The 24,064-nt window shown below is 36.5% G+C and overlaps 1 protein-coding gene across 2 annotated transcripts in view; it reads right to left on the bottom strand.

The window, feature by feature from the left end:
• FER (FER tyrosine kinase) overlaps positions 1–24,064 on the bottom strand; it is a gene marked incomplete at both ends in the record, with an annotated part of 398,115 nt that overhangs the window by 359,127 nt on the left and 14,924 nt on the right. For both annotated transcript variants that reach the window (XM_080719602.1, XM_080719603.1), the window contains 2 exons: positions 7,774–7,873; positions 8,481–8,654. In XM_080719602.1, the coding sequence (XP_080575728.1) occupies positions 7,774–7,873; positions 8,481–8,654 (274 nt within the window). The remainder of the gene's footprint in view (positions 1–7,773; positions 7,874–8,480; positions 8,655–24,064) is intronic.

Here is a 24,064-nt window from a genome sequence, read left to right as displayed (position 1 = left end):
CACAGTAAAGTTAGGATTTTCTTTTCCTTTGTAATTATAAGTACCTTGTAAGGAAAACTCTCACATGTTAACATGGTATTGCTCCTCCAATTTTCATCTCTTCCCTCCATGTTTTTTCCAAGTCAACTCAGTTCTCCACATAAGCAGCTACTCCCTACACCTCGAGTACTCTTTGACCCAAATAATCACATGGTTCACTCCATTACTTCCTTTATTCTTCCTTTAAATGACTATTATTCAAAGAGGCTTACTTGATTATCATCCCAACCCTATCCATCTATCATACTTATTACCACATAATACACTGTATATTTCATTTATTAATTTAATTAGTTACCTTCTACTCTAAAATGTCATTCTCATGGAGGAAGGAATTTTGTTTTATTATCTACAACTCCCTGGTTCAAAAAATAATGATTTACACATAGCAAAATCCCAATAAAGAGCTCTTAAGTGCATGAATTAAAATGTTATTTTAAACATAATTTAAACAAATAATTTTTAAAAACTTAAAAGTTATGAAAAGATTACAATTTCATTATCTGCTATTTAGGTTATGTTGTTTATGTCATCAATATTACCTTCTGATATCATCTTTCTAATAATTAGGCCCAAGACTACTATTCCCAAGGAGTTTACTTTAAAAATGTTAAAGAAAATCAGCAAAAGAATATAATTTCTCTTAAGTTAATTTCTGCATGGAACTTATATTTGCTAATTCAACAAATGTTAAGTGAAGTAGGGACAAATGAAATTATTGTACTTTTACTCTATTTTTAGTTTATATAAAGAATATAAGTCAATATGGTAGCATGTTCCATTCTTCATATTTCAGCATCTATTGAGGATATTTTAACTGTCTGCAGTTTCTGCACAGCTTTAACCCAATGAAAATTAGATTAAAAACTAAGAGTACCAATACTCTTAATGACCTTGCAAAGTTCCAATCATATTAAGCTTCCTGAAGTGAAAAGCATTCATGCCATAAGATAGCTGCTGGTATATCATGTATTAATGACTAGATATAAAAACAGAGAAAACCTCTCACTCACAGGTCACTTCAATAGACTGAGGGCCAACAACCATTGCTTGCACTCTACTTTGACCTTTAGCAACATCTATTTCCAAAATGCATTTTGTCCATATGTTGAACCAAGAAATAAATTCAAATTCCTGAATATTTTCTAGAAGACCTCCACTCACTACCCATACCTTATTCTGATGGTTAAATTGTTGTATAAGAAGGACAGCTGCCATTCTGAATGAACTTACATTGATGAAATTAGGAGAGCCTTTAAAAAGTTCTTTATTTTTTAAGTTTTGGATTTATTTAAACATAAACTTAAACCATCTCTTTCAAAGATGGACTCATTTCAAACTGGTTTTCATAATTAAAGTACTCTAAAGAGGCAACTCAAAGGATCTAATCAATTTTAATTGGCTATAAAATATAGAGCTATTCATAATGAATGAAGAGGCAATTTGGAGAAAATATACCTTCCAATTACATAAAAATTTACTTTTGAATTAGAATCCTCACAGTACCAGTAGCAAGTACCTCTTACTCTGTCTACATAGGGTAGCAAGTACCTCTTACTCTGTCTACATAGGGTAAGGGATTGTAAACTATAACGGATTTTACCAATCTCTTAACACTTTTTTTTGTTTCTCATAGAAAAAGAAAAATAATGAAGAGAGTTTGTTTCCCCACTCCTATTATAAGACAGAATGAGGAGAGCTCCTTTCAAGTTTCTCCAAACTCACTGTCATGAACAAGTATAATTTTTTACTTTTTCCTGAATGCAATTTATGATGAAAGAGAAGCATTTGCATTTCTTTTCATGCAAAAAGGGGCTCAGACATATATCATAGATATCTTGCAGTGTGGTAAATAACCTTAATGTAATTCTAGCCATACACAATCAATTAGGTAGGCTACATCAGAATACATTAAACTTCTTTGTGAAACTTGAGCATGTTTTCAAGTAAACTATAAAACTTCAAAGCAAAACCATATTTAAATTCGCTTAGTTCAATACCATATGGTTCAATATGGAATTGCTTGAATTTTGTAAAATTAGCATCCATTACATTTGCTTTTAAATTTTTTGTTCACTTTGGGAAAATGTGCTACATGGCATATACACAAGTGCCTGCATGCAGGACTGCAGGAAAAGATGAGGGATATTTCCTACAATGTGAACAATTGGGAAAAATAGTGAGCTCAAATATATCAATGTGAATAAACTCATGCAACTCTTAAAACAAAGGAGCACGGATGACAATGGATAGGATCCTGGGTTGGACTAGGGCAGGATGTTTTTTCAATCTGTATAAATCAAAGCCAGTGCTGAAAAAGAACTGGATTAACTGCTATATTTTGAGAGCCTGGGCCTCGGGAAGAGGGTAGGAGAATTTCCCACAGTTGCTACCTTCTGCTTCCTGAGTTACTGCTTTTTCTTATTTGGTGTTGATAGGTCCTTTTCATTCCTTTCTGCTCCTTAGAACACTCTTCCCAGACTAGCCTGAGACACTTAATCTCAATTACCTCAACTTCTTCAATTATCCTCTTTCTACCTATGTTAACTTGGCGTCTTAACTTTTAAATTTGCACCTGTCCAGGATTTTTTCCATTTGTGGTTCATCCCAACTCACTTTGATCACCTGATTTGTGGGAGCCATACTCCTTCACCCACGATTCTCTTTCTGTTTGATGCACTCTTCTTATTCATTCTGAGGTACATTTAGAGGAACATGGATTTTTATTAATCTTCCAAAGAAGTGATTTTCTCACTATAGGAGAAAAGATACTGACATAGGCCATGAAAAACTCTATGAATACTTGTGTAATTGGTAGTACTGGTGATAGTAATTAAGGGAATCCACTTACCACCTTCTTTCTATCAAAGAGTCTTTGTATCTAAAGTAAATGTATGTTGATGTAATGGGAGGCAACTCTAAACTATTCATTTCAGACTAATATGCTAACATTATATTGGTATTTTTATATACACTATAATAATCAATAAACTAATGTTTGAAGTAAGTAGATCAAAGCAATTGAAGACTATATAATACATATACACTGTATATATTATTTTCTACATTATTGTATATATTATATACTGTGTATACCTTCTCTCTCTCTCTCTCTCTTTCTCTCTCTCTCTCTCTCTCTCTCTCTCTCTCTCTCTCTCTCTCTCCACAGCACACCTCAAATAATGTGTTTAGGGTTTCTTCCAAAAAAGAATTAAAATGAAAGCCAGGCGTGGTGGCACACACTTGTAATCCCCGCGCTTGGGAGGCAGAGACAGGGGATCACGCTGATTCGAAACCAGCCTTGCTGGCTTAAGAGACCCCTGTTTCCAAATAAAAATATAAAAATAGGTCTGGGAGTGTACCCGGGAGGTAGAAGGGTTTCCAGGAACCCCAGTATCACCAAAAAAAAAAAAAGGAATTAAAATAATATAATACAACATTCATATTGCAAATGAATTTACATTTTACATTATATTGAACATTAAATTAATATTCCTTTAAATACAAATTTAACACCCAAAGTGTTAAATATTTAGTGCAATCTGTACAACAGAGGTCAAGAGTTTGGTATTTGAACAGTAACCCAAGCTACTTGCTGAGCTACTACTGCTGCTGAATCCCCAGTTGTAAGAACTAAGGCCTAGATTTCGACCCAGTTCTGATTCAAATCCATAAATTATTCCTAGTACAGGGATTTACTTTCAGGTCTTAACTCTCAAGGCCTTGTTTTTTCCCACTTGATGCTCCATGTCAGACTAGGTATATAAATAGCTTTACCCAGGCCTCCTAATATCTAAAGTAATGACTCTGGATGCCAAATCCCTAGCTCCTAACAGTCTCTAGGGCTCATTCGAGCAGTGGCCTATTTTGGCCTACCTGAATGAAGTTCTGACATCCAGTCTATAAATATTGAAAAATTTGACCATCACAGTTAGTCATCCTTATGAAAAGTAAGTAACTCCACAAAATGATACCCATCTCCATAAACTAAGAAGCAGCTAAAGCAGGGCTGAAAGTGCAGCTCAGTGGTAATGCACTTACCTGGGATCCCCAAGGCCCTGAGTTCCATCCCTAGCCCCATAACAAAAATAAACAAATGCTTCAAATACAAAATTCAATTCTTACTTATTTCACTATGAGTATAAATAGTTTTGATTAAAAAAGAAAAATTCATATATCTCATGTATAAAAGTTATATAAGCACTTATTTTAAAAATAACTATATCTAGCCAGGTGTGGTGGTGCATGTTTGTAATCCCAACATTTGGGAGGCTGAAACAGGAGGATAATGGTTCGCGGACAGCCTCAGCTACTTAGTGAGGCCCTTTGCAACTCACTGAGACCCTGTTTCAAAATAAAGAATAAAAAGTAGGGCTAGGAGTGTCACTCGGAGGTAGAATGCCCTTGGGTTCCATCCCCAGTATCACACACACACACACACACACACACACACACACACACACACGCCTGTATCTTCCAAGATTTAATGAGAAAAACCAAAATCTTGAAAGTAGAAAAATAATATTGCTAATAACTTTAGAAAGATAAACACATATAAACTCACATACTTTAATGCAGAAGACTGAAATAATTTATTTCTTTTAACAAATTAAAAGTAGCATCTTCAGACTCAATGTCTTCCTACTATAGTGTCTAATTTGGATCTAAATTAATAAAAATAATTATAAGGACAAGGTATAAGAACTATTTAAAACTTTATTACTATATTGAAGAAGTGGTGATAATAGACATCTTTGTCTTATTTCTGTTTTTAGGGGAATTCTCACAGTTTTTTACCATTTGATATGATGTTGAATGTGAGCCTATTGTATATTGCCCTGAGGATGTTAAGGTATGTTCCATGTATTCCAGTTCTCTGCAGGGCTTTTAGCATAAATCAGTGTTGGATTTTGTTAAATGCTTTTTCAACATCTATTGAAATGATCATGTAATTTTTGTCTTTGTTTCTGATGCATTACATGGATTGTTTTTCTCATGTTGAACTAGCCTTACATCCCTGGGATAAACCCTACTTGATCATGGTGTCTGAGTTTCTTGAGGTGATTTAGAATGCAAGTTGCTAATTTTTGTTTAGCAGTTTGTGCCTAAGTTCATCAATGGTATAGGCCTAGAGTTTTTTTCTTTTCTTCAGCTCTCATTATTTGGTTTTGGTATCAATGTGATACTGGCTTCATAGAATGCATTTGGGAGAATCCAGTTTCTTTGAATTTCATGAAATATATTGAGGAGTATTGGGATTAGCTCTTCTATACAGGTATTATAAAATTCACTTGGAAAACCATCTGGTGCTGGGCTTTTGTTTGATAGTAGGCTCTTTATTGCTACTTCCATCTTTTTTATTGCTATTAGTTGGTTTGAAGGGAGTACAAATAAGAAAAGAAAAACTAAAACTACCACTACTTGCAGATGACATAATATTTTACTTAGAAAACCAAACAAACTCAACCATAAACCTTATAGAACTGATCAACAAATCCAGCAAAGTATCTGGATATAAAAATCAATCTTAAAAAATTGGAAGCTTTCCTGTATGCCAAACATAAATTTAATCTTTAAAATACCCAGAAAAACACTTCTACTCAAGATATCCCACAATTAAAAAAAAATACTTAGAAATAACCTAACCAAGGAGGAAAAAGATCTCTACAAAGAAAATTTAAAAACACTGAAAAAATATTGAAGAAGTCTTGGGAGATGGAAAGATCTTCTATATTCCTTAATAGGGAGAATAAATATCATCAAAATGGCCATTCTTCCAAAAGTGATCTACAGATTCAATGTAATACCTATTAAATTACCAAGGTCATTCCTTGGACATAGAAAAAAAAAAGTCCTTAAATTCATTTGAAATAATGAAAAACCCATAATAGCCAAAGTAGCACTCAATAAAAAGAACCATGCAGGAGGCCTCACAATACCTGACATCAAACTATACTACAAAGCCATGGTAATAAAGATAGCATGGTATTGACACAGAAAAACAGATACATAGATCAATGGAGCAAAATAGAAGATCAGAAACAAATCTGCACACTTACAGCCAACTGATTTTTGACAAAGAGCCTAAAACAAACATTGGAGAAAAAAAATAACCTCTTCAACAAGTGGTGTTAGCAAAACTGATTAACAATATGCAGAAAAATGGAAATAAGCCCTACTTTGTCACCCTGCACAAGAGTCAATTCAAGATGAATCAAAGACTTGGAAATCAGACAAGAAACCTTGAAGTTCCTTGAAGAAGACATAGGTCCAACACTTCAAAACAAAAACAGAGAAAAGAAGAAAAAGGAAGCCAGGCATGGTGGTGCACACTTGTAGTGCCAGCAGTAGGGTAGCTGAGGCAAAAGGATCAAAAGTTCAAGGTCAACTGGGCCAACTTAGAGAGATCCTGTCTCAAAATAAAATTAAAAAGGGGTGAAGATAAAGCTCAGTGGTAAAATCCTTTCCTAGCATGCCTGAGGCGCTGGGTTCATTCCCCAGTATTGCAAAACAAAAACAAATATTTAAGGGAAAAGTAATCCAGGAGGAGTAGGGAAAAGAAGGAATAAAGGAAAAGTGAGGGAAGATGGGAGAACTACACCTCCGACCTATTAGTTCTAGTCTATCGGAAGAACAGCTTAATGTCATTGTGCAAGATATACCAAATGGAGTTCTTTACTTCATTTATTTCTACAAAATGACAAAGAATAAATAACAAATAAAAAGCAAAGGGAAAGTGTATTAGTAAAAAAGAAAATCTAAGTAAGAACTAAGGTGGAAAGTTTCTAATAAAGTTTTTATTTAGCTAGGAAGAATTTTTTTCTAATGACAAAAATCATCTTTTATAATTTTCTAAAATTATAAATATGAAGACTTGTAGCACATTTAAACAGAAGAAAAATATTGTTCAATTATAGAAATAGCAAAGCTTTTATTCATAATCTATTATTAATTTCTACTAAAATCTAAGACTTAAAAATTAGATATTGAATTATAAAAGTAGTTAATAAGAGACCATAGTCATAAATCTGTTTTAAAACATAAATAACGTGCTTCTCTTTCTACTTATTTCTAAGTCTTCAAATAAAAAGCCTATGACAACATGGACACACAAATTTCTTTTGGCTTTAATGAATTTTAAATACCATGAGTAAAAAGATTTTTTTAAACTTCTAAACAAGTAAAGCATTATTTTTTCTTAATATCCTGTAATTAAATAAAGAAATCTAATGCTAGAAAGAAAATGTTATACATTCCTTGCATTCTATTACAAATGCCAGATAATTTCATAATATGAACTATTCAAAAACACTTGGAATCATTTTTTTTTTTTTTTTTTTTTTTTTTTTTTTTTGGTGGTACTGGGGTTCCTGGAAGCCCTTCTACCTCCGGGCTACACTCCCAGACCTATTTTTACATTTTTTTATTTGGAAACAGGGTCTCCTAAACCAGCACGCGCGACTGGCTTCGAACCTGCGCGATCCTCCTGTCTCTGCCTCCCAAGCGCGGGGATTACAAGCGTGCGCCACCACGCCCGGCTCACTTGGAATCATTTAAAACACAAAAATTAGTGTTGTTTATTTACTACCTGGTTTGACAACTATTTGATTTATCTTGAGGCTTTTAATATTCAAACTGCTCTAAATGAAATCATTCCCACTACTTAAAAAGATAACTTCCAAATGGCAAAAATAGACATCATTGAAACAAACTTTTTAAATAATTTTGCCATACCTTTAGCTAAAGCTTCTTTATATTTCTCTTTGGCAGAATTCATTTCTTTTATTAATTGTCTATAGCTGGATTTTAATTTCTCCAATTCTGTCTTTGTAACCTGTCAAAGAAATAAAATTAAAATACTTATGGGTAAAATGATTTCTGGGATTTTCTTTAAATCGTATAATATAGAAGAAAAAGTGGGTACAACTACAGGGGAAATAACTAAGTATCTGGGTGACAGGCAGGTGGGAATTTATGTAACTAATCTCTCTTCTTTTGTGTGGTTACAAATTTCCATTAAAAAACACAATTATAGTTTTTAAAAACTGTCCTCAAAAAACAAACTCTGGATGTAAAAAAAATTTAGAAAAGCCTTAACTAAGTTATGTTCCCTATCTCTTTGTTATTTACGCATAATGTACATGACACATATTTCATATTTTTAAAGGCTCAAAGCTATTTCAGTTAATAAAAATAAATGTTGTAAGTAATGAAAAAAGCAGTGTATCATTATTAATTGGTAGCATTTTATCCTTAGGAATATATAAAGTAACAATACACCATATAATCAAATATATTTTATATGCAACAAAATATCACTTATTAGACACCATATCTATTTGTCAGAAAATGATGAATAAACAAATTTTATAAGTCAAACAATAAAATATCATCAAGTTGTTTTTTTAATTAAAGAAAAAATTCAATATGGAAAGACAAACCTTGATCATTTCTGCCTCTATCTGCTGATGAATCCCTACATAACTTTTCTTCACCTGCTGCTTGTCCTTGATCATCATGGTGAGCCTGTGTAAGGGTCCGGAGTTTAGATCCTCTGCATGTGTCTTCATTATTCTACTAAGTTGTTCCGTCTGATGAATCATAAGTAACCAAGACTTTAAAAGATAAATAAATAAAATTAGCATTTTTAGTAAAGGTTCCCATTTAACTTGTTTCTTTTGTCTAGTTTGGTTTGGTACTAGGTACAGAACTCAGAGGCAAACTACACCCCCTATCTTTTTTGTTTTGTTTTGTTTTGAAATGAGGTCTTGCTAGGTTGCTGAGAGTCTTGCTAAATTGCTGAGGATGATTTCAAACCTGCAATCCACCTGTCTCAGCCTCCCAAGTACTGAGATTATAAGTATGCACCATCATGCCTGACTCCTCAGCCCCTTTTTATTTTTTATTTTTTGAAACAGGGTCTCACTGAATTTTTAATGGTCTCCCTAAATTGCTGAGGTTGGACTTAAACCAGTGATACTCCTGTCTCACCTTCCCAAGCACTGGGATTACAGGCATGTGCCACCACACCCAGCCCCACTTAGCAGTAATTGTCCAAAAATGTTACATATTTACTTTTATATAAATTATTATATTAATGTAAATTACAGGGTTATTGGTGTTGTGCAATAAGCTATGAATAATTCATATTTAGCATCTTCAACCAAAAATACTTCAAAATTCAATAACCAGAGACTATATAGAATACCAGGAAAAGGATTAAAGGACTCTGAAAGTCTACATTTGTACTTCCTCCAACACACTGAAGTACTGTTTGGCTAACACCATTTAAATGCCCCAGTTTAGTGTCACCAATTCCTAAGTGTCGAATGAACAACCATTTTCCCATCTCATCTTAACCTGCCTCTCCATGGCATCTGATCCTGGAGACTCACTTCTTCCCGAAAATGTTATATTTTTGGCTTGCATAGCTTGCTTTCCTATCTCCCAGCATTCCAGCCTTATTTTCTTTCTCAGGTACCTGTTCTTCTTTTGCTGTCTTTGTTTTAAATGCTCATATTCTATGAATTTCTATCTATAACTTTTTTTTTTAGTAAGAGAGACAGAGAGAGAGAGTGAGTGTGTGTGTGTATGTGTGTGTGTGTGTGTGTGTGTGTGTGTGTGTGGTGTGTGTGTGTGTGTGTGTTTACTAGGGACTGAACCCAGGGCATTCCACCTCTGAGCTACACCATCAGTCTTTTTCTATTTATTTTGAACAGGGTCATGCTAGGTTTCCGGGAGTCTTGCTACATTGCTGAGCTGCTGTTCTCCAATCCTCAATACTTCTGGTCTCAGTCAGCCAAATACAGATGTGTACAATCACACCTGGCTCAGCTTTATTTTTTCTTAATAAATACAAGATAAATATCAGCAGCAAAATATACCTAAGGGACACTACACATTGCCTCAATAACAAAGTACACATAATAGCAGGTCTGGAGAAGGTAGGCATATGAAGAACACCAGAACAAATCATTTGTTATTAGACTTAGGAACCTATACATACTGAAAAAGTAACAAAGGAAAGTTCTTCATTATAGGCCTTCAAAATTCCATTCAGAAACAACTACTAGAGATCTATCAGAGTCAGAGAAGACCCATATTAAAGACATAAAAAGGGTAGGATATGAGTTCAGATATTTAAAAGGATAATTTTATACTGTTATTTTGTCTATTAAAGAATAAAATTATTATCTTTCTGTTAATTTTACAATAGAATATTAAACCCCCAAAATATTGTTTTGTTGGCAACAAGGATTGAACCCAGGGCCACTTAACCTCCAAGCTACACCCCAGCCCATTTTTATTTTTTGTTTTGAAACAGGATCTTGCTAGATTGCTGAAAGTCTCATTACACTGCTGAGGCTATCCTCACATCAGTGATTCTCCTGTCTCAGCTTCTCAACTACTGAGATTATAAGCATGTGCCACCACGCTCATCCTAAAACAAAATTTTAAAAGAATCTAAATTAAAGCTATAATCTTAAAAAAAAGCAAATTCTTAGAGCCTGATTCAGGTTTAACTTGATAGTCTTATATTCATCTACTGCAATACAAGCTAAAAATAAATAAATAACAACTTTTAAAGACATTTGTTTAGGTAGGGGGATCTTTTTTAGTTGTGAAATGCTATCATGTATATGGAACATAAAATGTGGACTATGAACTCATATTTACTTCATACCACAAGGCAATTTAAAACTAATGCAGCCCTTCCCTTAAAATCTAAAATTTAACAAAGAAGCAAATAATAAAAACTATACAAACACAGATTTAAAATATAGTCTTAATAACTTGTGTTTTTTTTCTTTTTTATCCAATATTTTCACCTTACAAATATGATATTGGGAAAATGATCTATGGTGTGTACAGAATGTTATGGCTACAATTTAAAAAAAAAAAGTGAGAGAAGTCAATGTTCTTGCCCTACCTTCAAAAAGTAAATATTCTTTAAGTACTTTGTAGCAATAAGCATTTGTGATTCTATTCAGGAATCCTAGCAGCATAGACAAGAAGCCTTCTTGGAAACCAACATTAAAAAACACACAATTAGGTCAGATTGCCCTGCTCTCCCAGAAGGGCACATCCTACCCTGCTTAATAGTCCTTTTCACTGTAGTCACTCCAGGAAGCCAGAGATCCTGAAGCAAGTATTACCACTCTGACTCAAATCCATTTTGTCCCCAGTATCTCCTCATCCAAGCCTGGCCACTGTCTACCGAATCCTGTGCCCTCAAAAACTCATGCTCTATGATTAGGAAACCCTTCATATACCTCTTACTGAAACTTTCCATTTATCTTCTAGCTTTAAGAAAAATCTGACCCTATCCATCCCCAACACTGCTATTAAAATTCCCTCTCTTCCTGCAAAAGTCCCTGCTCCCTTGACACTGGGACAACTCAACACAAGAGTAATCTGTCAGCAAGTCTTGAGATGCTATCTCCCAAGTCTACCACTTTTCTCCATCTCCATCATCACCCCTTTTGGAGGTTATAATTATCTCTGGCATAGACTATTACCATACCTCCCAAATGCTGTACTCTCATGTTTCATTCCAATCCACTGCCCTTAAAATAGCAAAAGAAATTAATATTACTGTCTTGCTTAAAACTCTAAACTGAGTTTCTTTTGCATTAAAAAAAAAATCCAATCACTGTCTATGACCTATCATGTCTCCCATTACCTGTCCTCTTTCTATCTTTGTAGCTTCATTTTTTGGTCATTTTTATCTATTTAAATAAATTCTAGGAGCTTTGATCTTTCTTCAGTTTCCTGAACATAACAAGCTTCAATCCTTTCCTGAAAGTTGTTCCTCTCCTTCATATAGCAAGATTCACCTCTTCCTTTAGTAGTCACCTAAATTACATGTAAGTATAATCCCTAATAAGTGCTGGGGTGGAAGCACACACTTGTAATCCCAGTACATGGGAGGCTGAGACAGGAGGATCACACAGGTTCAAAGGGGCTCTCAGCAATTTACGGGAGGATCATGCAGGTTCAAACAGGCTCTCGGCAAATTAGTGAGACCCTGTTTCAAAATAAAATAGAAAAATAGGTCTGGGATGTAGCCCAGAGGTAGAAGGCCCCTGGGTTACATCACCAATATCATCAAAAAACCCCGACAATAATAACCCCTAATATTCTCTCACTTTACTAAAGGCTGAGACAGGAATAGATTCACAGCCAGCCTCAGCAACTTAGAAAAATCATGGCCTCCTAGTGAGATCCTATTTCAAAACAAAACAAAAAAAAAAGGACTAGGGATATAGAGGTAGACTGACTCTCAATCCTCAATACCAGGGAAAAAAAACCTACATGTATATTTGTCAGGGATTTTGAATGTCTCCCAAAATAGAATGGAAGTTCCATGAGGGCAGTATCATATCTCTTTGGTCACTTTTTCAGGTATTTACTGTAATGTCTCAAACAGTGGATACTGAATATTCATTAGAGGAAGAAAAGAAGGGAAGGAAGAGGGAAAGTAGATTAAAACCATGAACTAAACATATGCCATAAAAATGTGTTTTAATTTTAACCCATAATTAGATAGTATTGTAATAATGAAGAGAAAACAAATGGGTCTATGTTCAACTCATAAAACAAGTACGCAATGCAAGGGAAACAAGGACCTAAAAAGAATGATGGAAAGGAACAGGAAAATGTTGGGGTGACATATTACATAAATTAGATCATTGGCTAGAATATTTGTTCAAAAAGAAAATGTTAATGAATGGTTAATAATGAAGCAAACAATAGTCGTTTGTACACTTCAATATTTGCTGAAGACATGTAGCACTGCAACACCAACTCTTTCATACCATGGTCATGGCGATGACCATGGCATAAATTTTTTATTGTTTAGGGAAACTGTTGGAAGATATTTCTTTGTAGCCTACTAAATAACATACTGTAGACCATCTCCAGATATTGAAATTGCTTTATTATACAAAATCTTGCTTGCCAATAATTTACCTTATAGTTATATTTTACCAATAGTAAAACTCACATATACTAAAATTTATATATAGGTTAAAAATATTAAAAAGTAAAAAAAGCTGAAGTTTAGGGGCTGAGATATAATTCAGTAGTAGAGTATGTCCTTAATATGTGTAAGGCCCTCGGTTCAATCCCTAGCATCAAAAAAGTCCTAAATTTAATTTTGTTTTTTATGTTTTTTAATTGGTGCATTAGTTATATATCTTAATGGAGTACAAGATGGTAGAAACAAGCATTCACACATCACTCTTATAGCCCGTCCCAAAAAAAAAAATAATCAAAGATAAATATAGCTATACAATTTTAAAAAAACATTGCAGTAAAATTTGCTAAACAGAATTTATATCATAACTATCCTTTTTGTGTGCGGTACCAGGGATGGAACCCAGGGGCATTCTACATCTGCCCAGCCTTATATTTTATATTATAAAATTATATTATACACCCAGCCTTAACTTTTATTTTTTATTTTGAAACAGGGTCTCACTGAGTTGAAGAGTACCTCACTAAGTAACTAAGGCTGAGCGTGAACTACAATCCTTCTGTCTCAACCTCCCAAATGTTGGTATTATAAGCGTGTGCTACCACACCCGGCTTTATCATAACTATTTTTTAAAAAGAGCTACAAAATGTCAAAGTAGTAACAATTCAACTATAGTAGACTAATAAAAACTACTACTGACTGGTGAAAAAATTTTGTCTATTTCCTAACTTTTCAAACGTAAGAGTACAATGACAAACTTAGTTCAAAAGTTTGTAAATCAAGTATTAAGTACATTTACAAGAGCTAACCTAAGAATAATTGTCATAGAAGAGGAAAAAAAAGAAGGTAAAACCAAAGGGATCAACAATCTTTCCAAAGAAGTAATAGCAGAAATTTTTCCAAACATAGAGCAAGACATTGTGTACACAGGTACAGGATACTTATAAAAACCCCTTTACACAAGATAAGCAGAGGCCAAGAGATTATTAAAGGCAAAAAATTTAAAAACCAAGTGACTTTCAGAGGTAAACCAATTAGAATCACTCTAGACTTCCCAAACCAAGTTCTGGAAGCAAGAAGGGCTTGGAGTAACATATTTCCAAACTCTGAAAGAAAACAAATTTCAGCCAAAAATTTCATACCCAAAAAAACTATCTCTCAAATTAAACAGGGAAATAAAAATATTTCACAACAAAGAGAAGCTGAAAGTATTTATATCTTTGAAGCTAGCATTAGAGAAAATACTCAAATATATTAATTGCAAAGAAGAAATAAATAATACATGCCAGAACCAGAGAAACAAGAATTTCCATCCAGCAGACAACTAAGCAAAGAAGAATAAACAATATTTTAAACAGAAGTAAAATCTCAGCATGTTAGGAATTAAAAATCATCTCTCAATAATCACACTGAATGTAAATGGCCAGAACCCATCTATCTGCTGCTTGCAAGAAACACACCTTACAAGTAAAGATAGTAACAAACTTAAGGTAAAGGGCTGGAGCAAGGTAATGCATGCCAACGGAACTCGAAAACAAGTAGGAATAGCAACTATGATATCAGACAACTTAGACTTTCAAGCCCAAGTTTATTAGAAGAGACAAAGAAAGTCATTTTTTACTGGTAAAAGGAATGATCCAGCAAGAGGAAATAACAATAATCAACAGTTATGCCCCCCAAAATAGGTGCGGCTACTTTCATAAAACAAACTTTGTGACATTAAGTCACACATAAATCCCAATACAGATGCAGGGAGACTTCAACAAACCTCTCACATCATTAGACCAATCTTATAGGTCAGTAAAGATGCCTCAGACCTAAAGAACACCATTAATCAAACACATATAGAATATTCCACCCAATTACAGCAGAGTTAACATTTTTCTCAGCTGCTTAAGGGACCATTTACAAAATAGATCACATCCTGGGCCACTAAGTGAACACTGGCAAATTCAAAAAATAAGACATACTTCCGTGTGTCTTTTCAGACTATAATTGAATGAAACTAGTACTCAACTATAAGAAAACCCAGAGAAACCACATAAAGATGTGGAGACTGAACACCACACTGCTGAATGAAGAATGGGTCATAGAAGAAGTAAGGCGTGACATCCAGAAATTTCTAGAAACAAACAAAAATAGAGATGCAATATATCAAAACAACTGGAACACTTTAAAGGCAGTATTAAGAGGAAAATTCATAGCACTGAGTGCTCACATAAGAAAAACAGAAAATAATCAAATAAATAACCTAAGGAAATAACTAAAAGCTCTTGAAAAACAGGAACAATCTAACCCCAAAGCCAGCAGAAGACAGGAAATTATTAAAATCAGAGCAGAAATCAATGAAATAGAGAATAATTAAATACAGAAAATCAACAAAACGAAAAGCTGGTTTCTCAAAAAAAATTTAACAAGATCAATAAACCACTAGCCAAACTAACCAAGAAAAAGAGAGAATCAACCCAAATTACAAAGATAATTGATGAAAATGGAGATATTACTATTGACAGTGTAGAAATCCAGAGGATTATAAGAAACTACTATGAAAAAGTATACTCCAACAAAATGGAAAATCTGGAGGAAACTGACAACTTTCTAGATAAACACAACCTGCCTAAACTGAATCAAGAAGATATAAGAAATTTAAACCAACCAAGAGCAATCAACGAGATTGACACAGCAATAAAGAGTTTACCATCAAAGAAAAGCCCAGGATGAAATGGTTTCCCAAGTGAATTTTACAAAACCTTTATTTATTTATTTATTTTTATTGAAAGTAAATGTTACACATTTAATCTTTATTTGGTGCCCTCTCCCTCCCCTCATTTCCTTTCCCCCCTCCCGATAATTAATACCCAGGCTAACCCTGCTATATTTGTACTTTTACACCTATTTGGAAATAGCCGCTCATTGGTTTCACCTTCTTTTCCCTCCTCTATTCCAATTATTTTTAGGTTAGCTCTCTTAAAATGGGCCCATATTTCTTCAATGTCAGATTCCTGCTGTTGGATATTTTTTTCTAGATTAGAAACTATGCGTTCATTTTTGGATTGATCATCTTTTAAGAGCGAGATTCTATTCTCCATGTGGTCTAATCAGTTGTTTGTACTTTGAATTGAGGCCTTTACTTCATTAATTGCATCCTTTATCTCTTTTTGGCTCTCTCTGAATTCTTTTCGAAACACCTCTATTATTTCTAAAGTTATTTTCTTGATTTGATCTTCTAGAAATCTCTGAATTTCTGTTTTATCAGGTTCTGATGTTGTGGGATTGTGGGCATTCATTGCTCCATTGTTATTCCTCTTTCCCATGATTTCGGGAGTTTGTGCCTTCTCTGGGTTCTTCCCTTGGGTCACTATGACTTCACTTAAGGTGCTCTGGATCTCGAGTCTGTGGTATCTCAGTCACCACTACTCCTTTACTGGGTTGTATCTCAAAGTCTCAGACCCAGGGAGTCAATCTAGGCTGCTTTAGACTATGGGGGGGGGGGGTGCCAGGTTGCGCGTTCTCCTATAGTGTGATATCTCTGCCACTGCCACTCCCCCACTGGGTCAAGTCCCTGGGAGTCAGTACTGGGATTTCTCCTCTGGGGCCCACAATTTGACTCACTGTTGTTGAATACGCAGATGGAGCCGTAGTGGACTCGGTGAATTCGCTGCTGCTGCCACTGCCGCTGGTGGTAATATGGCGCCGCTGTCACGCCCTCGGCCGTGAGGCTGGTGTATTTCTTCTCTGTTTTTGAACTCCGCTCTGAGTCCCTGCAGCATGTGCTGAGCCCAGCCACTGGGAGCTTTAGATGCTACCTGCACTGGAAAATCTGCTGAATCCCGCCAGGCTCTTCCTCAGCGGCTCACCTCGGCTCGCTATCCGGGCTCTTCCGCAGTGGCTCACCTCGGCTCGCTGTCCGCCGCTCCTCTCTAGAGCCTGGTGAGCTGTTGAGTGCGTTGGTCTGTAGCCGTAGCCGTCCAGTGAGTTTGCAGCTGCCGCCGGCAGTAAGGCGCTGCTGTCGCGTCCTCGGCCGTGAGGCTGGCGTATCTCCTCTGTGGCTCTGAGCTCCGTTATGAGACCCCCTCCTCTCTGGGGCTGGTGATTTTTTTGTTTCTCTGGTGATGGTGTTTTCTGGCTATGAAAGGTGCTGATTTTGTGGTAATAGAGATTGGTTGTTAGCGGGGCTCTTAAGCCCCGCTTTTCTCGGTCGCCATCTTCCCAGAAGTCTTTTCTTCTTTATAGTTTATTTCTTTAAGTATTTTCTCTAGTGTTGGCTTTGAATTCATAAATTTTTTTGAGATTTTGTTTATCTTGACACACTTTTATTTCGCTGTAGACTTTGAATAGTAGTTTTGCTGGATAGAGCAGCTTCAGTTGGACGCTATTTTCTTCCAAGGTCCGGATCACATCATACCAGTCTCTCCTGGCATTCATGACCTGGGTTGTATAGTTTGGGGTGATTCTTATTGTTTTGCCTCTATATGTCACCCGACCTTTTGTTCTCACTGCTTTTAAGATCTTTTCCTTGGCCTCTATGTTAGTCATTGTGACTATTATGTTGCATGGGGAGGTTCTTCTTTGATCTTGTCTTAATGGTGTTCTGTATGTCTCTTGAACATGAAGATCTATCTCTCATTCCATTTTTGGGAAATTCTCCGAAATTATTTCTGTGAAGAGATTATGGATGCCCCTGGTTTGTACCTCTATCCCTTCTTCAATGCCTTTTATCCATAAGTTAGGGCGTTTCATGTTGTCCCAAATTTGCTGTATGTTTAGGTTTTGTTGCTGTAATGACTTCTGCATACTATTGACTGTGTTTTCGGTGTTGGATGAACTGTCTTCTCACAGTGATATTCTACTTTCCATTTCATCTAATCTTCCAGAATTTATTTCTATTGCTGAATTCATTTCATTTATTGACTCTTTCATTTCATTCCAAACTTCTTTCTGATTCTTTTTTAGCATTTCTAATTCATCTTTCATCTCCTCTCAACTTGATTTAAATCCTTTCATCATGCCGGGTGTGGTGGCGCACGCTTGTAATCCCCGCGCTTGGGAGGCAGAGACAGGAGGATCACACAGGTTCGAAGCCAGCCGCGCACGCTGGCTTAGGAGACCCTGTTTCCAAATAAAAATGTAAAAATAGGTCTGGGAGTATAGCCCGGAGGTAGAAGGGCTTCCAGGAACCCCAGTACCACCAAAAAAAAAAAAAATAAATAATAATAATAATAATAATAATAATAATAAATAAAATAAATGAATAAATCCTTTCATCATATTGTAGATCAAGATTCAGAACTCCCCTTCTTGCATTTCTTGTAGGTCAGTATTCGTGATTTCTGTCATTTCTCCATTATTCCTAGTTCTCATATTTTCAAAGTTCTCAGGTCTGCTTTTCTGCTGTCTTCCCATCATTAGTGGGTATTATTTTTAGCCCAGTCTTTGTATTCGGACTTTAGAAAAGACTTATCCCCCCCAGAAAAAAAATTTATTCCCCCAGAAAACCAAAAACCAAAACAAACCCAAAGACCCAAAAAGTAAAACAAACAATACCAAACCGCAATAGTAAAAAATAAAATATAAAAGGATAGAAAAATAGTAAAAAAAAAAAAAAAAGAAAAAGAAAAAGAAATTAATAGTCCTACTATTTTGCTGATATATGATGAATCTTGTATTTGCTTGGAGTGTCCCCTTGTGGCCCCGTGCAGGTATCGTGCCTTAAGCGCTCTTCTTTGGTCCCTGAGTTGAATTGGCCCACTTTGCGCATACTGGCACTCACGTATATCGTACTCACTGCATGCTCGCCGGATCTGTGGCTCCTCTGAATTCATGCTGGCAGTCCAATCTTTGGCTCTGAAGCTCTGGCAGCTCTCCCGTATCCTGCTGACTTTTCGCTCCCGCGGTGAGCAGGTCCACTTCCTGGTCCCTGCTGATCTCCGGGCATGTCTGCGGGGCCGCCTTTGTTGGATGAACAGTGCAGCTTAGGAGCTCCAGTTTGCTAGCAACTTCAGGTATTGGAACTCTCTGGTCACTTTCACACTTTAGAGCTTCTCTGGGAATGTTAAAGACCCAAAAGTCCCGTTTGGGCCAGTGGCGCTGAGGCCAACTGCGCCTGCGCCTGCCCTCCACCGGCCACCAAGTCTTCAGCACACTATCTGCTTTCTTTTTGTGTTGTGGTGAATCTTGCAGTTCAGTTGCTGGATTTTTTCTGCCATACTCCCCAAGTCTGTTTTGGATCGTACGTTTAATTTTTTCTTTATTAAGACACTTCTGTCTAAGTAGTTGAACTTAATTTGCTTCAGCTAGTGAGAAACGCTGCGTCTCTCTGTCACCATCTTCGATATTACTCTTACAAAACCTTTATAGAAGAGCTAATCCATATGCTCCTCAATGTATTTCATGAAATAGAAAAAAACCGAGATTCTATCAAATACATTCTATGAAGCCAAAATCACATTAATACGAAAACCAAATAAAGACAGTTCAAGGAAGGAAAACTACAGGCCTATATCTCTGATGAACTTGGATGCAAAACTGCCAAACAAAATGCTAGCAGCATGCATTCAAAACCACATAAAGAAAATCATACACCATGACCAGGTAGGCTTCATCCCAGGGATGCAAGGCTGGTTCAACATACGAAAATCAATCCATGTAATTCATCATATAAACGAAACCAAAGTAAAAAATCACATGATGATTTCAATAGATGCTAAAAAAGCATTTTATAAAAAAAATAACATCCATTTATGATAAAACCACTACACCCCAAAAGGTATTTACCTTCCTGGAGCGACAAGGAGTTCCCCCAGAATGACCATGGATCATCTGGCATCTGGGAGGCAATTCTGGTTTGTGGGGACCCTCCAGCCAAGGAACTAGCCCATAGTCAAATATCCTCCAGGAAGCAAATCCTTTAAATAGCGTAAGCTTGGTAGGCCCAATGAGTGCCCGTCCGTTCTGCCCCCATCAAAGATGGGACACTCTTTTAAAAGAAAGTCCTGTAAACTGTTAAATCTAAAAAGAAATGGCCATAGCCCGCCTCCAGAAAACTCCCCAAACATGAGATGCCAGCCAGCACCCATTTCTAAACAGCAGTGAAGTGTTTTTTTTTTCCCTGCAGCTGCAGTTGGGAACAGGCTGTAAGGAAATAAGCCAAGCAAGCTTACTAGCCTCTAGTGGCCATACCCTGCAAGCTGCACTCAGTAGACAGACACAGATCCCAACAGCTCACAGGATGACAGGGTGCACCCCATGGGTCTGTAAACTCTGGCAGTTTGTGTGCCCCAGCAGCAGTTAGAAGCCTGAATGGCTAAGCATCTCTGAGAGCTCAAGGAAAAAGCCAGTGGGTTAATAGTCTCTGCTAGATAACAGTCAGGCAGGCCTGCTAGGTGGAAGGTACCACACCCAGTAGGCATTGTCTGTATGGTATTCAGCAGGCAGAGACAGCTCTATTTGCATCAGAAAGTCCTCAAGAAAGAAAGAGCTCAGGAGGGAGCCACTCCCAATGTCCTGTCAGCTTGGGATCCTTAGGCCCACCAAAGGTGGGGAACATTTTAAGAGGCACAAATTAATAAGATTTTTGAGAACGGCAATATTTTCATCTGGAAAACCTCATCCAGATAGAGAGGGGGACCCACAGGAGGAAGGGCAAGAGGCAGGACAGGAGAAAAAGTGGCAAAATTCCATGCCCATGAGGCCTTTCTGGTGGACGGTGAGGCCACTTTCAATGCTCAAGGCACACAGGCACCCAGCCAGACACCCCAGGCTGGGCCACTAAAGTTCGTAGGAGTTCAAGGGAGGAGGGTGTTCTTACATGCACTCTCCAATCACGCACTCTCTCTTTCTTAGATGGGATCCCAGCAATCCAAAGTGGAAGCCAGATTTCCACTTGCAGGCATTCTCCAAAATTGGGAAACTTTTAGTCCCAAAATGGAAAGGTTTTTTGTCACTCAAACCCAGCCACAGTAAAACCAGATTATCCTAGGTACTGCTTCAGCAGCCTGGGATCCTCAGGGTCTTAGTGCTGCCAAACTAGCCTACAATAAGCTCTACCTACTGGTCCCCTTGTACCAACTTGGGAGGAGAGTTTAGAGTTCAATCCATGTCCTTACGCAGAGATTAAAGCTATATCACTAACTCAACAATAAGTGCTGGCATTCTTAGTCAATTCTTTACCCAGTAGAAGGGAAGACCATTCGCAAAGTCTTAACTTAGTCCAAACCAGATATAAAGGAAAAACTCCCAAACTGGTGTCGGAGCCAAATAAATGTAACCTAAAATCACTACTGCAAACTGCCAATTCGGTTTACAATAATGGGGACTTGAAAAGGGAGAGACAGAAGGGCAAATGCCATAAAAGAATTCTGGCTGAACACAAAAGCATAAGCTCAAGTCTATTTTAAGTGTAGAGAGCAAGGTAACCTCTGGAATAAATTCCCTCAACCACGAGGCCAAAAAGAGACCTCCAAGACCCTGCTCAAAGTGCAAAGGGGACCATTAAAAGTCTGAGAACCCCCAGGTCTGGAGGGACCTGGGGTCCCCAGATCCAGGTTCCCAGTAAAGTTCCCACCACCTGAGTTAAGACTAAAAAGGCTTAGGCAATCATAGTGAGATCTCAGACTAAGGCCAGATTTAAGGCCCAAGGTCCAAAAGTTTATTCAGGGTGGGGGGCATTATCAGGCCAGCCCTAAACCATCTCTTTACTCAACATTCAGTCTGCTGCCTCCTCAGGTCACCTTCAATTCTCCCATTCTTAGCCATACCAGAGATTCCAGCTCCTCTGTTAAAAAGGAGATATAATGTCAGGAAACCAACTGTTTTTTTCTCTTTTGCTGGCTTCACTAAAATTACTGCTCCAAGTTTTTTATTTCAACCAGTCTTAGCTAAAATGGTAACTTCTAAGAAAGCTGTCCAATTAGACCTCTGTGAGATGTGATTAAATAAAATTATTTTCTCTTTAACAAATTTAATGTTTTAAGACACTAGTGATGCTTATATGATGTCATGTATTTCTGTGGTAATCTATAATACAGATATTAAGTTGAATGATCAAATGTGATATGAACTGTCATTAATTTTATTCCTTTAGCAAAATTAAGGTTTTAAAGGTGCTAGTGGTATTTACCTAATGTCTCAATTTTTCATGGTAATCTACAATTCAACTTATTAAGGTGGGAAAATATAAAATGCAATGCTTTAAAATGTTCTTAACTTCATAAGGTTTAAGGTAACACTTTAAAAAACCTTTTTAAATGGATTTTTAAATTGCTGATATATGAACAACATTATAAAATGGTATTCCTTTTTGGTTAGCTTGTATGTAAGAACAAGAGACAGATGTAATAAGAGTACAGGTGTAAAGTTTTTGGTAGATACAAAGAAAGGAAATTTTGTAAGAATAAGAAAGCATTTTGTAAGGTTTATCCTAAGATTGTACAAAATGGAAAGGAAAGGACCAGGATAAAAATCAGAGGGTTAAAATAAATAGTAAAACATTTGTGGTATGTTTGTTTGCATATCTAAAGATGGTTTTATTAATTAAAAGAAAGTAATTTTCTAGTAAGCCAACCTCTTGTAAACTGGCTTCAAGGTTGTTTACTGGAGAACAGTTATAGGAGAAGGAGTCGTATCTTATAGGGATGCGAAATTTGCCTTGAAATTAATTCCAAAATAGCTTGTTAAGTCCACCAGGCAAGCAATCTAGAGGCACATGTCCAGGTGAAGATTGGCAGCTTGGTTTCACTCATATGCCGGGTGGAACTTTTAGATTTTGTTTTGTTTTTTTTTGACTGAGACATAGTCCTGGATAACAACGTTACCTGATTGGCAGTGTACCAGTGTACCAGCAAGTTTTAAGTAAACTCCAATCAGTGCCAGAGGGGGAGGGGAAACTTAGGTTTTGTTCAGGTGACCTGGTACTAATCAAATAATTTAAAATCTTTATTCAAATTACCGTAAAGCCTATTTCAGGTCTCCACAGTACTAATTTCTGGATTCACATGGCACAAAATAAACTAAATACATCTCACTTTTGTGTATTTTAGCCTAAGTCAACAAAACAAGTTTTAGCTTCTCATTTAATTGGTTTCGGCCTAACAGAACAGGGTATCAAAAGACAAATCTTAATTCAACATTATTTTTAAGTTTTCATGGTTATAATTCTAAGAGTAACGTTCAAAGAGTGGAAGATCCCATTCCAACCTCAGTTGTCCTGCAAGACTGTTTGTGTATGGGAGCCGTGCCAAGCAATCTTGAATGCAAAGACAGTCCAGTCCCAGCATCAGACTTACATCTCCCCTTAGGCTGGTCGGTTTTCTGTTTTAATTCTTCTTATTCCATCATCCCTAAAGGTTTACAAGGCTGCTGCTACTAGCCATCCCAAGATTAATATATGGCTTATCATGGATGGCATGGCTTATGCCCTTTGTAACTCCTCATTCTCCTTGTCATTTTGCTTTTTAGGCCATGCCTGCTAAACTGTATTGTGAGTTTTGTTTCTTGTAGGCTTGAAGCTTTCAAACTTCAGATGGTATTACAAACAAGAACATCGAAGCCCTTTAGATGGCCGTAGTGACACAAGACACACACCCATATGACTCCCTCACCACCAAACTGCATACATGTACCCTAAACCTGGGCCCCGCCTATGTCACCCCTGTTCAGCCTGAAGAAGCCAGACCAACTCGAAATCCTTATTCCTTTGCTAGAGGTACATGTATGTAGTAAAATAGGGGAAAAATTGATGGGGATTAAGCTCATGTAAATTGTTAATAAGAATTGTAAAAATCAAAATGTATTTTCTATGTTTACCTTTGACCTGACAGGTGTCAGGAAATTACTAGAAGGAGGAGGTAATATACCAGTATTGGGAATAGCCTAGGAAGATTTGAGAAAGAAGCTCTGATTATTAATAAATACATTTTAAAAAATAGGGTTAAAGATGATGAAGCTCAGAGTTGTAAGAGGAAATGGCAAGTCAGGAATTGGTTACTGCCAGGAATCAGGCAGCTATTATAATGTAAAGTACCCTTACTAAAAGTAATTAGCAAGGGG

Source organism: Muscardinus avellanarius (assembly GCF_963383645.1).
Source record: "Muscardinus avellanarius genome assembly, chromosome: 1".
Lineage (NCBI taxonomy): Eukaryota > Metazoa > Chordata > Mammalia > Rodentia > Gliridae > Muscardinus > Muscardinus avellanarius.
Note: the sequence above shows the minus strand (reverse complement) of the source record. Positions and strands in the feature narration are given on the sequence as shown.